Source organism: Pseudophryne corroboree, chromosome 8 (assembly GCF_028390025.1).
Source record: "Pseudophryne corroboree isolate aPseCor3 chromosome 8, aPseCor3.hap2, whole genome shotgun sequence".
In the NCBI taxonomy this organism is placed as follows: domain Eukaryota; kingdom Metazoa; phylum Chordata; class Amphibia; order Anura; family Myobatrachidae; genus Pseudophryne; species Pseudophryne corroboree.
This window is the reverse complement of record NC_086451.1, coordinates 286,292,485-286,306,465: the sequence shown is the minus strand read 5'-3', so window position 1 is coordinate 286,306,465 and position 13,981 is coordinate 286,292,485. Positions and strand designations below refer to the sequence as shown.

The 13,981-nt window shown below is 45.4% G+C and overlaps 1 protein-coding gene across 9 annotated transcripts in view; it reads right to left on the bottom strand.

Annotated features, from left to right (window-relative positions):
- The window catches only part of LOC134948960 (phosphatidylinositol-binding clathrin assembly protein-like), a 340,585-nt gene that overhangs the window by 52,370 nt on the left and 274,234 nt on the right, over positions 1-13,981 (bottom strand). For 6 of the 9 annotated variants that reach the window (XR_010183069.1, XM_063937266.1, XM_063937264.1 and 3 more), the window contains 2 exons: positions 9,010-9,141; positions 8,877-8,907 (listed from right to left, as the gene is read on the bottom strand). Coding sequence is in view for 8 of the 9 variants with exons in the window: in XM_063937266.1 (XP_063793336.1) it covers positions 8,877-8,907; positions 9,010-9,141 (163 nt within the window). In the remaining variant the exon portion in view is untranslated. The remainder of the gene's footprint in view (positions 1-8,876; positions 8,908-9,009; positions 9,142-13,981) is intronic. The other 3 variants (XM_063937265.1, XM_063937269.1, XM_063937271.1) reach the window with 1 other exon arrangement.

Genomic DNA, 13,981 nt, shown 5'->3' with positions numbered 1-13,981 from the left:
ATTGTCTGGTAGTGACAGATATATCCTCGGGCAGCTCATCCTCTATTTCCTGAACCCATGCTTCGATACCTTTAGCACCCCAAGAGGCAGCAATAGTGGGTCTATGTACAGCACCTGTAAAGGAGTAAATATATTTTAGGCATCCCTCCACATGCTAATCTGTCGGTTCTTTCAGTGAAGTGACAGCGGTGACAGGCAGAGTGGATGACACCACTAGGCGGGTGACATGAGAATCCACCGGCAGTGAATTTTCCCACTTATTACATAACTCTGCAGGGAGAGGATAGCGAACCAGGGCCCGCTTAGAGAGAGGGAACTTTTTGCCTGGATTAGCCCAGGGTTCCTGCCTTATGTCTACCAATGGTCAGAATGGGGAAATAGATTTTTGACCACCTTCTGACTTTTAAACATATCAGTTTTCTTAGTGACAGCAGTGGATTCCTCATCACCAGTGATTTGTAGGATTTGCTTAATAGCAACCACTAGAGCAGGAACATCGATTTGTAATTCAGAGTCCTCGTCAGATACAACAGATTCAGTGTCTGACAGGACAGCACCCTCCTCTTCAGATGAAACATCTGAGAGATTCGTGGATTGAGAAGAGGAAGCAGCCCGCTTAGATGACACAGAGACACGGGAGTGACCTGGGGTAGATTTTTGTCTAACCAAAGTTTGAGTTAACTGCTGTAACGGAGTTGACAAATTATCCACCCAAAGGCGGATTAATCATAAGGACAATTTGAGGCTGTAATGGCACAGGTGGTCCCATAGGGGGCGTTCCACTAGAGTACCTAGTACAGGGGTGGGGAACCTTTGGCCCACCAGCTGTTGTTGAACTACACATGCCAGCATGCCTTGCTACAGTTTTGCTATTTGGCCATGCTAAAACTGTTGCAGGACATGCTGGGATGTGTAGTGCAACAACAGCCGGAGGGCCGAAGGTTCCCCATCCCTGACCTAGTAGGTTTGAGAATGTGGCCCCTGTCGGCTCCTGACTGGTTACAGGAGCTGCGGACTGACTAGTGGGGTGTATGGCACACAGTACACAGACCATCATATACAGCTTCCCCCTCTGGTAAATCCTTGGCGCATGCTCTGCATGATGCAGGAGTGTCCACAGATTAACTACCCTTTCTGTTAAACATTGTACACAAATGCAACACAGAGCGAATTAGTACGATGAAGCCAGACAGAGTACAATACCTGCGAATAAATCCGTTAGTATGTGACTGAGTCCCCAGTACACAAAACCTGCAAATAAATCCGGTATTATGTGACGAAGTACACAGTAGAATACACTTAATAGGTAAATACTGTGATGCTCTATATAAACGACCCTGACGCACCTAGTCCCTTAGGGTACAGAATACAGTGATAGATCTCTGGGAAACACTGAAAGTGAAACCTTACAGTAGATACAGGCACACACAGTCACAATAGCAATGCAGATAATTACTAGTATGACAATAAAACTGCACTGGACTAATATATACAGTATATGTACATATACAACACAGCACGGTCCTAGACTCCAGGTATATATCCGAATACTAGTACAATATAGTACACTTATTCTTAACTAACGCAGTCTATATAGAGACATGAAGAATACTCAAGTGTTTGTAACGTCACAGCGCTGTATACAGGCGGCTTTACAAGGGAGTCCTTGCCCTGAAGTCCCAGAGACCAGCTACAGCTATGCTCTAAGATAGCGCCCAGCGTCTCAGTCAGGGAGTGAGGGAGAGAGTGTGAGGAAGCTCCAGGGCAGGAAAATCTGCAGTAGATGGCGCCCTGGGCCGGGGAGAAGCTACAGGTCAAGCGCCGCCTCCCCTATGCTGGGCCTCACCGCCGGTGCTACGGGGCCTTATTAACAGTGGCGTTAGTACACCCGACCTGTACTCATATGCCCTGGCAGATATAGTGGGGTCCCTACTCGGTGACCACGTCCACGCCAGCGTCGCAATCAGTCTCCCTAGACATGTGATCGGAACGCGATTTAATGGTGGGTCCCGCCTGGGGGACCCTCCTACCTCCTCCCCATAGCATCCACGCGAACCAGGAGAGCGTCTGTGACTGTGTGCCTAGAGCCGTAGCGTCTCCGCTGCAAGTACCTGGGAACAGGCCGCGAGAGTATGCGACGCTGCTTGGGAGGGGACGGAGACGCAGCACTGAATGTCACCCTGACATAGCAGTGCTGCGTCCCTTGATGTATTCTTTAAAAGCTTTTCTCCAGCGCTGCCCTCCTGTTAGTGACCTGCGTCTACATGCACCAACTCGAAACTGAGCTCACAGTGCCTGGAGGTGGGGTTATAGAGGAGGCCCCACAATGCATCCTGGGACAGCCTAAAGCTTTAGCCTGTTGGTGCCTCTCTGGATCAAGATCCACTCTACACCCGATGTTTTCCCTGTGGAACACAGTGCACCCTGCTGCGGAAATACATTAAATAACCAATGCTGCTGAGGCAGAACTAACAAAAGTGCGCTGCTCCCAGGGGACTTGAATAGAAGGGATGACTTTTCAATTAAGGTATATATAGATTGTAATCTTGCGAGCAGGGCCTTCCTACCTCTGTCTGTTTTTACCCAGTTTTGTTCTATTACTGTTGTTCTAATTCTAAAGCGCAACGGAATGTGCTGTGCTACATAAGAAGCTGTTAATAAATAGATGGAGTAACTCTGACATTATTCCCTTTTTCTTAAAATGCCCAAGCTCCAACAAATACCACTACACCCCATTGTTCAGGTCCCACAATAAAATAGGATTTTAATACCTACCGGTAAATCCTATTCTCTTAGGGGGTAATTCCAAGTAGATCGCAGCAGGATTTTTGATAGCAATTGGGCAAAACCATGTGCACTGCAGGGGAGGCAGATATAACATGCGCAGAAAGAGTTAGATTTGGGTGGGTTATTTTATTTCTGTGCAGGGTAAATACTGGCTGCTTTATTTTTACACTGCAAATTAGATTGCAGACTGAACACACCCCACCCAAATCTAACTCTCTCTGCACACGTTATATCTGCATCCCCTGCAGTGCACATGGTTTTGCCCAATTGCTATCAAAAGGACCATGGGGTTTATACCAAAGCTCCAGACCGGGCGGGAGAGTGCGGACGACTCTGCAGCACCGATTGAGCAAAGAGGTCCCCATCAGTCAGGGTATCAAACTTGTAGAGCTTAGCAAAAGTGTTTGAACCCGACCAAGTAGCCGCTCGGCAAAGTTAAACCGCCGAGACTCCTCGGGCATCCGCCCAAGAAGAGCCCACCTTCCTAGTAGAATGGGTCACCACCGAATTCGGTAACGGCAATCCAGCCATAGAACGAGCACGCCGAATCGGATCACAGATCTAGCGTGTAACCGACTGCAGAGACGCAGGTGCCCCAATCATGCTGGGAGCATACCGGACAAACAGAGCCTCTGTTTCCCCAATCTGAGCCAAATTGGCGACATAAATATTCAAAGCCCCGACTACATCGAGAGACTTTGAATCAGCCAACGCTTAAGTAACCACAGGCAACACAATAGGCTGGTTTCTGCGAAACACAGAAACCACTTTTTTGCAGAACTATTATCCGAGTTCTCAATTCCGCTCTATCCACATGGAAGATCCAACAGGGGCTCTTGTGAGACAAACCCGCTACTTCCGACACCCACCTTGCGGGCGCCAAAGCCAATAGCATGACCACTCTTCAAGAGAGAAATTTTAACACAACCTTTCATAAAGGTTCCAAACAGTGTGACACAAGAAAACGCAAAACCACGTCAAGGTCCCACGGTGCCAATGGGGGCACAAATGGAGGTTGGATGTGCAGTACTCCTTTCACGAAAGCCTGAACTTCCGGAAAGGTGGCCAATTCTTTTTTTTTTTAAAGAAAATTTATAAAGCCAAAACTGCACTGAAATGGAGCCTAACTTTAGGCCTGCATCCACACCTGCTTGCAAGGAATGGAGAAGAACGACCCAGCTGAAAGTCTTCCGTTGGAGCCTTCTTGGATTCACACCAAGACACATCTTTACGCCAACTACGGTAGTAAGGCTTTGCCGTTACTTCTTTTCTAGCCTGAAGGAGTGTGGAAATGACTTCACTGGGAATACCCTTTCGGGCAAGGATATGGCATTCAACCGCCACGCCGTCAAACGCAGCCGCGTTAAGTCTTGATACACGCCCGGATCTTTGTAACAGTTCCTCACGTAGAGGAAGAGGCCAGGGATCTTCTATGAGTAAATCATGAAAAACTGGATACCAAGCCCTCCTTGAATAGACCGGAACAATGAGGATCTCCTGAACCTTTGTTCCTCTCACGTTTATCACCTTCAGAAAGAGTGAAAGCCGAGGGGACACATAGACCGACTGAAAACACCCAAGGTGTCACGAGGGCGTCCACTGCAATAGCTTGAGTGTCCCTTGACCTGTAACAACATCCCTGAGGCCTCTCGTTGAGGCGAGACTCCAATATGTCAAATTGAGGCACTCCTCAAAGACTTGTCACTTCTGTGAAAACTTCGCGATGACGACTGTATTTCTCCCGGAAGGAGATCGCGTCTGCAGAGGAAATCTATTTCTCCGTCGTTTAGCTCTGGAGCGAAGACTGCTAATATAGCGTTTACCAGTCTTTCCACCCAGCGGCAAACTTTTGCATCTTCTGCCATTGCCGATTGCTCCTTGTTCCGTCGTAGCGGCTTACTTACGCCACTGCTGTCAAGTCGTCCGACAGAACTAACACGGGCAGACCACGAAGAATACGTTCGTCGAAAATAGCTCTCAATTCAAGAAAGCTTATTGCAGACAAGCTTCCCAGCTTGACCTTTTCCTCCGGAAATACGTCCCTTGCAAGGACTGCTCCCCAGCCTCGGAGATCTGCATGCATGGACACTAGGATCTAATCCTGGATCCCGAACCTTCGTCCCTCTAGAAGGTGAGAACCGAGCAGACACCACAGGAGCGATGTCCTGGCCATTAGGATCATATTCCGGTGCATGTGCAGGTGAGACCTGGACCACATTTCCAACTGGTCCCTGGAAAACCACTCTGGCATTTTACCTGCTCACCGAAAAGGCCTCTTAGCCCGCACCCATCCGCTTCATTAACGGAACATATTGATGGATTGTCACTCAAATCTGATCCGACTCTGGATCCTCAGACCTCTTTCCACAGGAAAAACACAGAACCTCAACCGTTCAGTATCTACTCTGATACCCACCTCCGACATCTGCGTCGTTGGGAACAACAGCCATTCCCTGTGTTGAAGAACAGTCAGAGAGAAACAACGATTTGCACCACTTGTTTCTTGACCTCGCCTTAATCAGGAGAGCGTCTCAGTACAGAATAACAATGGCTCTTACTATTGAAAGAAAAACATCATACTGCTCTCACTCCGGTGAAATGGCAAAGACAATCCCGGATATCCATCCAGATAATCTGAATGTGAGAACAACGCATTTAAACCCTTTTATTATTTTTATTTATTTATTTTTTAACAGGGACAGCAGGACAATGCCCTGAACCTGACGCACCTCTGGTATGGCGTCGCGTACTACCTCCCCTTCCAGAGGGGAAACGGCAAGATCTATTAGAAAATCAGTGAGGGGAAACATCTGTAACTCCAGAGTGTCCCCCTTTGGATTCTATAATTCACTCACAGGTCCTAGTCTATTCCCGGACTAACTGAAAAGTAGTAGACGAGTCCCCACTGGAGTGGGGTCCAGCCAGATAGACTCAGCGCCATGTGGTGGATGTGGTAGAAACAGACACCCGCTTCTGCGAACCTAACAAGGCTGCAGAACACTTACCTTTTCACCTTCCACTGTCTGCACAGAAAAGGAAAAAAGAACGGTATCGAACCAGTTAAAACGACTGCATCCCACAAAAGAAGTACGAACAGGCGTCGGCGATGCCGACAGTGAACCCCATAGGTGTTTGTGACAACACTCACGCATGTCGACACAAGTGAACTATAGAGGTTATATCTGACAGGGAGCACACAGAGACTATACACAACAATGATTACATGCCCATTTCTAAAAGCAAATAGTGTTATATATCCCTCAACATAATACTAAAAGTATGTGCCCCCCCTTGTTTGTGCTGTACATATATTTTGGCGGGGACAGTGAGAAAATAGGAGTTTGGTACTTACCAGGTAAATCCTTTTCTTTGAATCCATAGGGGGCACTGGAGTACTCTAGGGATATAGACAGCTCCACAGGAACTAGGCACTGAATAAGTTAAAATTTGAGACTACTTCTCCCCTCCATATCCCAGAGTACCTCAGTGTTTTTTTTACTGAGCCGAACAGGAGCTATAGAGGTTAATGGAGAATTACATATAACAAACGGACAACAATAAAGTTGACACATAACGTTACTGACAACTATCAGTTGACACCAACCCAATAAACTTGCTAATTTGAGAGTGTGTTACCATAAGATCCCCTGAACTTACCACAAACCAGGAAAACTGCTCTGGGTGGGCGTCCAGTGCCCCCTATGGATTCAAAGAAAAGGATTTACCTGGAAAGTACCAAAATCCTATTTTCTTTTTCATCCACTAGGGGTCACTGGAGTACTCTAGGGACATACCAAAGTTTCCCCCCTAGGCGGGAGAGCTGTTTGGCACCTGTAACACTAGACGGCCAAAGCTAGATGCTGATGCCGCAAAAGTATCAAACTTGTAAAAGCGCACAAACATGTGCACTGAAGACCATGTAGCCGCCCTGCAAAAGCTGTGTCGTAGAACTCCACGACCAGCTGCCCATGATATTCCCGGAGAACATGTGGAATGAGCGGTTACTGATGTAGGCGGCTGTAACCTAGCATGAAGGTAAGCCTGACGTATGGTAGGTTTTATCCATCTGGATAAGGTCTGCTTAGAAGGTGGCCAACCCATCTTGGCCGCATCATAGAGGATAACAACGTATCCGTCTTAGGAACTGTAGACGTTCGGAATACATAAACGCGCAATGCGCGTACCCCAACCAAAATTCCAGAATCTCCTGTTAACACAGGAACTACTATGGGATGATTGATGTGAAAAGAGGACCCTACTTTTGGTAGGAAAGCGGGATTCGTCCAAAGTTCCGCTCTGTCATTATGAAACACTAAACACGGTGGCTTGCATGACAAGGCACCCAAATCTGAAACCCGCCCTGCCGAAGCTAAGGCTAGGAGCGAAATTGTTTCCCAAGTGAGAAACGTAATATCCACTTGTTGTAAGGGTTCGAAATAAAAAGACTATAAGCAATCTAAAACCAGATTCAAGTCCCATGGCGTAGTAAGTGGAGTGAAAAGGAGGCTGTACTTTGAGGACACCCTGCATAAAGGTGTGTACCGACGGCAATAGAGCCAATCTTCTTTGAAAATAAATTGACAACGCTGATATCTGCACCTTTAGTGTGGATAAACGCCGACCTCCATCTAACCCCATCTGTAGACATAACAAAAAAGATGGGATAACTTGAAAGATGATGTCGGAAACTTCCGAACTTCACACCAACCTATATAGGCACGCCAAACTCTGTAATAATGAGCTGCTGCTGGCTTACTAGCATGTAACATGGTTGGTATAAGCTATTCTGGAATGCCCTCTCTTTTTAAGAGGGCTGTCTCAACAGCCACTCCGTCAACGCAGCCGCGCTAAATCGGAGAAAAAGAACGGACCCTGATGTAACGGGTCCGGACGCAGTGGGAGCGGCCAAGGAACGTCCGCGAGTAGACCGCGAAGATCCGAAACCAAGCTCTCCAAGGCCAATGAGGCGCCACTAGTATGACTGTGGCGGACTCTCTTTTGATCCGTTTTAGCAACAGAGGGAGCAGCGGAAAACGGTGGAACAGATACACGAGACTGTATGGCCACGTGATTGTGAGAGCATCCACCGCCACTGCCTTTGGATCTCTCGTTCTGGACACGTACTGGGGCGTTTGATAATTGTGGCGAGATGCCATCAGGTCCACTTGCGGGTAACCCCACCTCTGGACCAACATGCGAAACACTTCTGGATTTAATGCACATCCTGGATAAAAATCCCGACAGCTGAGATAATCCGCCTCCCAGTTGTCTACTCCCGGAATGAATACTGCCGACAAAATCACCTCGGCCCAATTGAGGATTCGAGCTACATCCCGCATGGCCATGCGGCTTTTCATTCCTCCTTGTTTGTTGATGTATGCGACCGCCGTCGCGTTGTCTGACTGCACCTGAACAGCCTGAGCCTGCAGATGTGCACTGCTTGTCGTAGCGCATTGTAAATTGCTCGGAGTTCCAGGACATTTATAGACAGCAATCTTTCGTGATCCGCCCAGAGACCCTGGAGCTGAAAATTTTGAACTACAGCTCCCCAACCTCTGAGACTCGCGCCCGCCGTGAGAATTATCCAATTCCAGGCGCCGAACCGTTTCCCTGCGGTTAGATTCTGTACTTTGAGCCACCAGAGTAGAGACACTCTGGCCTTTGGAGACAACCTCACCCTGCGGTGAATCTGCAGAAGCGAGCCCGACCATTGTGCGAGCACATCCACTATAGTTTTTTCACTTGTATGCTGAACTGGGCTTTCTGGCTTATGCTGATTTTTTGGGGTGCCACACCCTGCACCTAGATATAGCGCTAGGGACCCCAAATATACAGAGAGGCCTTGACGCGGCTTTGGGGCTTATTCATACATTTGCGCAAATATATGTAACTGAGATCTCTGAATTCCAATATTGTGTGGGATTTAAATCTGGTTACTGTTATCATTCAGGGTGCTGGGGAAAACAAAATGCCTTTTTTTTTTACTGTTAAAAATGTAAAAATGATACAAATCCCTGATTTAGGATTCCTGGATACTACAATCCAGCCTGTATTCTACATGTTAGTTGCTTTAAAATTAATCTACTCACCTTTTTGAAGGTGTTCCCCCAAAACCAAGATCTGAAAAGTATATTGGAGAAGTAAATTTTCTAATAAAATACAAGGGCATACAAAATTAAATTCACATAATGAATAAATAGTGAAGGGCAGATAGGCACTTACTTCCAACCAGGTTGGCAAGAGAGGAGTCCAGGTCATTTGCCTTGAACCTTCCACTCGGCTGTCCAGCAGACACAGAATTTTGGCTTTGTTGAGAGAGAGTTGGTTGCAATACATCATCTGTAAAGTATGCAGCTAAAGAGGAGAAAAGAGAGCTTTTAAAAATACATAAATTACAATTCCCTTTAATACAGCTAAATACATATTTAAATACAAGTGTATTTAGAATTGCATTTAAGAATTACTTGCAAATGATATAATACTCAAGATGATAACTCCCCAGGATGAACTTCTAAATTCCATTTGGGGGACAGTACAAAGGGTTTGCTCTGGAGTAAGCACTTAGATTTAATCTGTGGAAATTGTCAGAATCTAAGGCTCCTACACTTCCACAAACACACTGCTATCAACAAATCAGTTTACTAAAAAAAAGCCTAAAACCGGTAGGACAAAAAGAATAAACCAAACAAGAATAACTCAAAATTTGTTCTAAACAAAGCCTAAAATGACTGGAAACATGAGGCGGGATGCAAATCTCTGTCCTCCCCTCCCGTCCCCTATAGTGACCACCGTCAGTATTCTAATGTTGCAGCGGACGTAGCACGTAGTTGTCCCCCGGGGTAGCAGGCTGAAATGCGCGTAAATAGACCCGTATGGGTGCCAAAACGGGTCTTTTCACGGTCGCGCCCATTACACTAACATACCCCATGACAGGGGTATTGATGCTGCCAGGAATTTAATTACTGATAATGTTTTATTCAAAGGTCCAGACATCACATTCTTTCTGCGTTTATTACATATGATACTTACCATGAATTATTTTTTGCTTAACAATGAATATTTTGTGCAGGTGCTGGGCTGCGCAATGGCAGCTCTGGCATACACTAATTTGTTTATGTTTGATGTGGAACAAAATCTATTTTTTCAAGGTCTAAGATTATTTTCTTCATACGTTTTATAGATGATTTGTATTTCCTTTGGGGAGGCACAAAATGTGAAATTATTGAGATGATGCAGGAGGTTAACCAGCTAGATGCGAATGTCAAATTTACTTATACGATTCATGACCATGAGATTAATTTCCTAGATGTGAAGGTTGTATTAGAGAATCAAAAAATACAAACATCCTTGTTTAAGAAATCTACAGATTGGAATAATTTGCTTCTGAAGTCGAGCCATCATCCTGAGCCCTTGAAAAAGGGTTTACCCTTCTCACAATATCTTAGAGTTCACTGCATCTGCAGTGAAGATGCAAATGAAAAGGCTCAGATGAAAATTATGACAAATGAATTGTTGCAAAGAGGGTATTCTAGTAAACTGCTAGCAGTAGCCAGAGCGAAAGCATTTCTGAGCCTAAAATTAAAGAGCCAGTGAGATCACAGAAGTCTACCCATTACCTAACATTTGTAAATATATTTACTACAGGGAGTAGACGTCCGGTATCCAGAGCTAGGAGAATATGGCCAGTGGTACAGAATGACACTGATTTGAAATCCCTCACAAACACAAGAATTCTACCCCGTTATAAAAGAGGGCACAACATTGGGGATACTATTGTCCATGCTGATATTTCAAACTTTACTCATAACCCTAAGGAACATTTCATGACTAAGAGGCCAGGCAATTATAAATGCCTGGGTTGTACCACGTGTATATATCTGAGAACAGGTGATACAGTAGTGCACCCCCATTCGGGCCGTAAATTTATAATTCAACATGTTCTCACCTGCACATCTCATTATGTGGTCTACTACATTTCTTGCCCATGTGGGCTATATTATGTAGGGTAGACCACTTGCGCGTTTAGAGAGGATGGCGCAGTACAGGAGTGCCATCAAACAGGTGATTGACAGAAAATCGATTGATCAACCCGTGGCCAGGCATTTTAGAACACAAACAATTTGTTGAGCCTGTGTTACAAAATGATAAACCACATACCAGAAAGTATGAGAGGCGGTGATAGTAACAAACAGTTATTGCAGAGAGGCGCCATGTGGATTAATCGGTTAAATACGGTGGCTCCGCATGGATTAAATGAGAATCTGTCTCTCAATTGTTACTTTTAGTGTTCGTTTAATAACATTCACAGATAAATCTGAGTTGGGTTACTAAAAAGTTTCTAATCTCTGTCTGTATTTTGTAACTTGCATTGCTTTACCTGTCACTAGCAGGATAGCTATTACAATGATATTTTTCTGTAAGCATTTGCTTAATGTTTTAGAACTCATAGTTATGCTTTACTCAATACCTTTTATGTCATCTTTTTATCAGTGCTCTGTTGGATGTATTTGATGAGATATGTATATACACTTTTTCCAACAATGTATAATGGTTTCCATGGTGATGGGACTGAACACATTTAGTTGCCTAGGATTAATGTCGTCAGGTAATTGTATCCTGAGGGCATCTGTGTAAGATCACGTGGTTAAGTTGTGCAATTTGGGGTGAATTTGTGTTTGTATCAGTGTTTTTATTCAACAGCGTGACAACGGTTGAATAAACCGAAACGTTGCACTATCAATTCAGATGGAGTGGTCCATTTGTAACATTTATTGAAATCCCCAGAGTGCTGCTTCCTATCTATCTATAACCCTCCAACATGCCAACATGAACTGTTCCATTAGGTACAAAATTCTCTGTTCCTGGACTTCTTTGCCAGTGGCAATTACAGAGGAGAGGCTGCAGCACATGCCAAAATGTACTTTTTTTTGTTAAGATCACTCTTTTTTTTCTCTCTCTCTATATATATGTGTATATATATATATATGTGTATATATATATATATATATATATATATATATATATACTTATACACATACAGATAGATAGATAGATAGATAGATAGATAGATAGATAGATAGATAGATAGATAGATCAATAAATAAGACCATAGATCAGATCTGGCACGATTACGGCCAAAACTATTTGTGCAGGCCCTTTGTGGGATTACACACAGGACCTGATTCAGGTTTGTAAGTAAATAAAAAAATAAGATTTTACTTACCGGTAAATCTATTTCTCGTAGTCCGTAGTGGATGCTGGGGACTCCGTAAGGACCATGGGGAATAGACGGGCTCCGCAGGAGACAGGGCACTTTAAGAAAGAATTTGGATACTGGTGTGCTCTGGCTCCTCCCTCTATGTCCCTCCTCCAGACCTCAGTTAGAGAAACCGTGCCCGGAAGAGCTGACAGTACAAGGAAAGGATTTTGAAATCCAGGGCAAGACTCATACCAGTCACACCAATCACACTGCGTAACTTGTGATAAACTTACCCAGTTAACAGTATGAACAACAATGGAGCATCAGATAAACCCTGATGCAACCAAACATAACCCTTATTTAAGCAATAACTATATACAAGTATTGCAGAAGAAGTCCGCACTTGGGACGGGCGCCCAGCATCCACTACGGACTACGAGAAATAGATTTACCGATAAGTAAAATCTTATTTTTTTCTAACGTCCTAGTGGATGCTGGGGACTCCGTAAGGATCATGAGGATTATACCAAAGCTCCCAAACGGGCGGGAAAGTGCGGATGACTCTGCAGCACCGAATGAGCAAACACAAGGTCCTCCTCAGCCAGGGTATCAAACTTATAAAACTTTGCAAGTGTTTGAACCTGACCAAGTAGCCGCTCGGCAAAGCTGTAATGCCGAGACCCCTCGGGCAGCCGCCCAAGAAGAGCCCACCTTCCTTGTGGAGTGGGCTTTTACTGATTTTGGAAGCGGCAATCCAGCCGCAGAATGAGCCTGCTGAATCGTGTTGCAGATCCAGCGAGCAATAGTTTGCTTTGAAGCAGGAGCACCCAGCTTGTTGGGTGCATACAGGATAAACGACGACTCAGTTTTCCTGACTCTAGCCGTTCTAGCTACATAAACCTTGAAAAGCCCTGACCACATCTAGTAACTCGGAATCCTCCAAGGCACGAGTAGCCACAGGCACCACAATAGGTTGGTTCATATGAAAGGATGACACTACTTTTGGAAGAAATTGTGGACGGGTCCGCAATTCTGCCCTGTCCATATGGAAAACCAGATAGGGGCTTTTATGTGACAAAGCCGCTAATTCTGACACACGCCTAGCTAAAGCCAAGGCCAATAGCATGACCACCTTCCACGTGAGAAATTTTAACTCCACGGTTTTGAGTGGCTCAAACCAGTGTGACTTCAGGAAACTCAACACAACGTTAAGATCCCTAGGTGCCACAGGAGGCACAAAAGGAGGATGAATATGCAGCACTCCCTTTACAAACGTCTGGACTTCCGGAAGAGAAGCCAGTTCTTTTTGAAAGAAAATGGATAGGGCCGAAATCTGGACCTTAATGTAACCCAATTTTAGGCCCAAAGTCACTCCCGACTGTAGGAAGTGAAGGAAACGGCCCAGCTGGAATTCCTCTGTAGGAGCATTCCGGGCCTCACACCAAGCAACATATTTTCGCCATATACGGTGATAATGTTTAGCCGTCACGTCCTTCCTAGCCTTTATCAGCGTAGGAATAACCTCATCCGGAATGCCTTTTTCTGCTAGGATCCGGCGTTCAACCGCCATGCCGTCAAACGCAGCCGCGGTAAGTCTTGGAACAGACAGGGCCCCTGTTGCAACAGGTCCTGTCTTAGAGGCAGAGGCCATGGGTCCTCTGTGAGCATTTCTTGCAGCTCTGGATACCAAGTCCTTCTTGGCCAATCCGGAACAATAAATATTGTTCTCACTCCTCTTTTTCTTATGATTCTCAGCACCTTGGGTATGAGAGGAAGAGGAGGAAATACATAAACCGACTGGAACACCCACGGTGTCACTAGTGCGTCTACAGCTATCGCCTGAGGGTCTCTTGACCTGGCGCAATACCTCTGTAGCTTTTTGTTGAGGCGGGATGCCATCATGTCCACCTGTGGCAGTTTCCACCGACTTGGAATCTGCGCGAAGACTTCTTGATGAAGTACCCCCTCTCCCGGGTGGAGGTCGTGCCTGCTGAG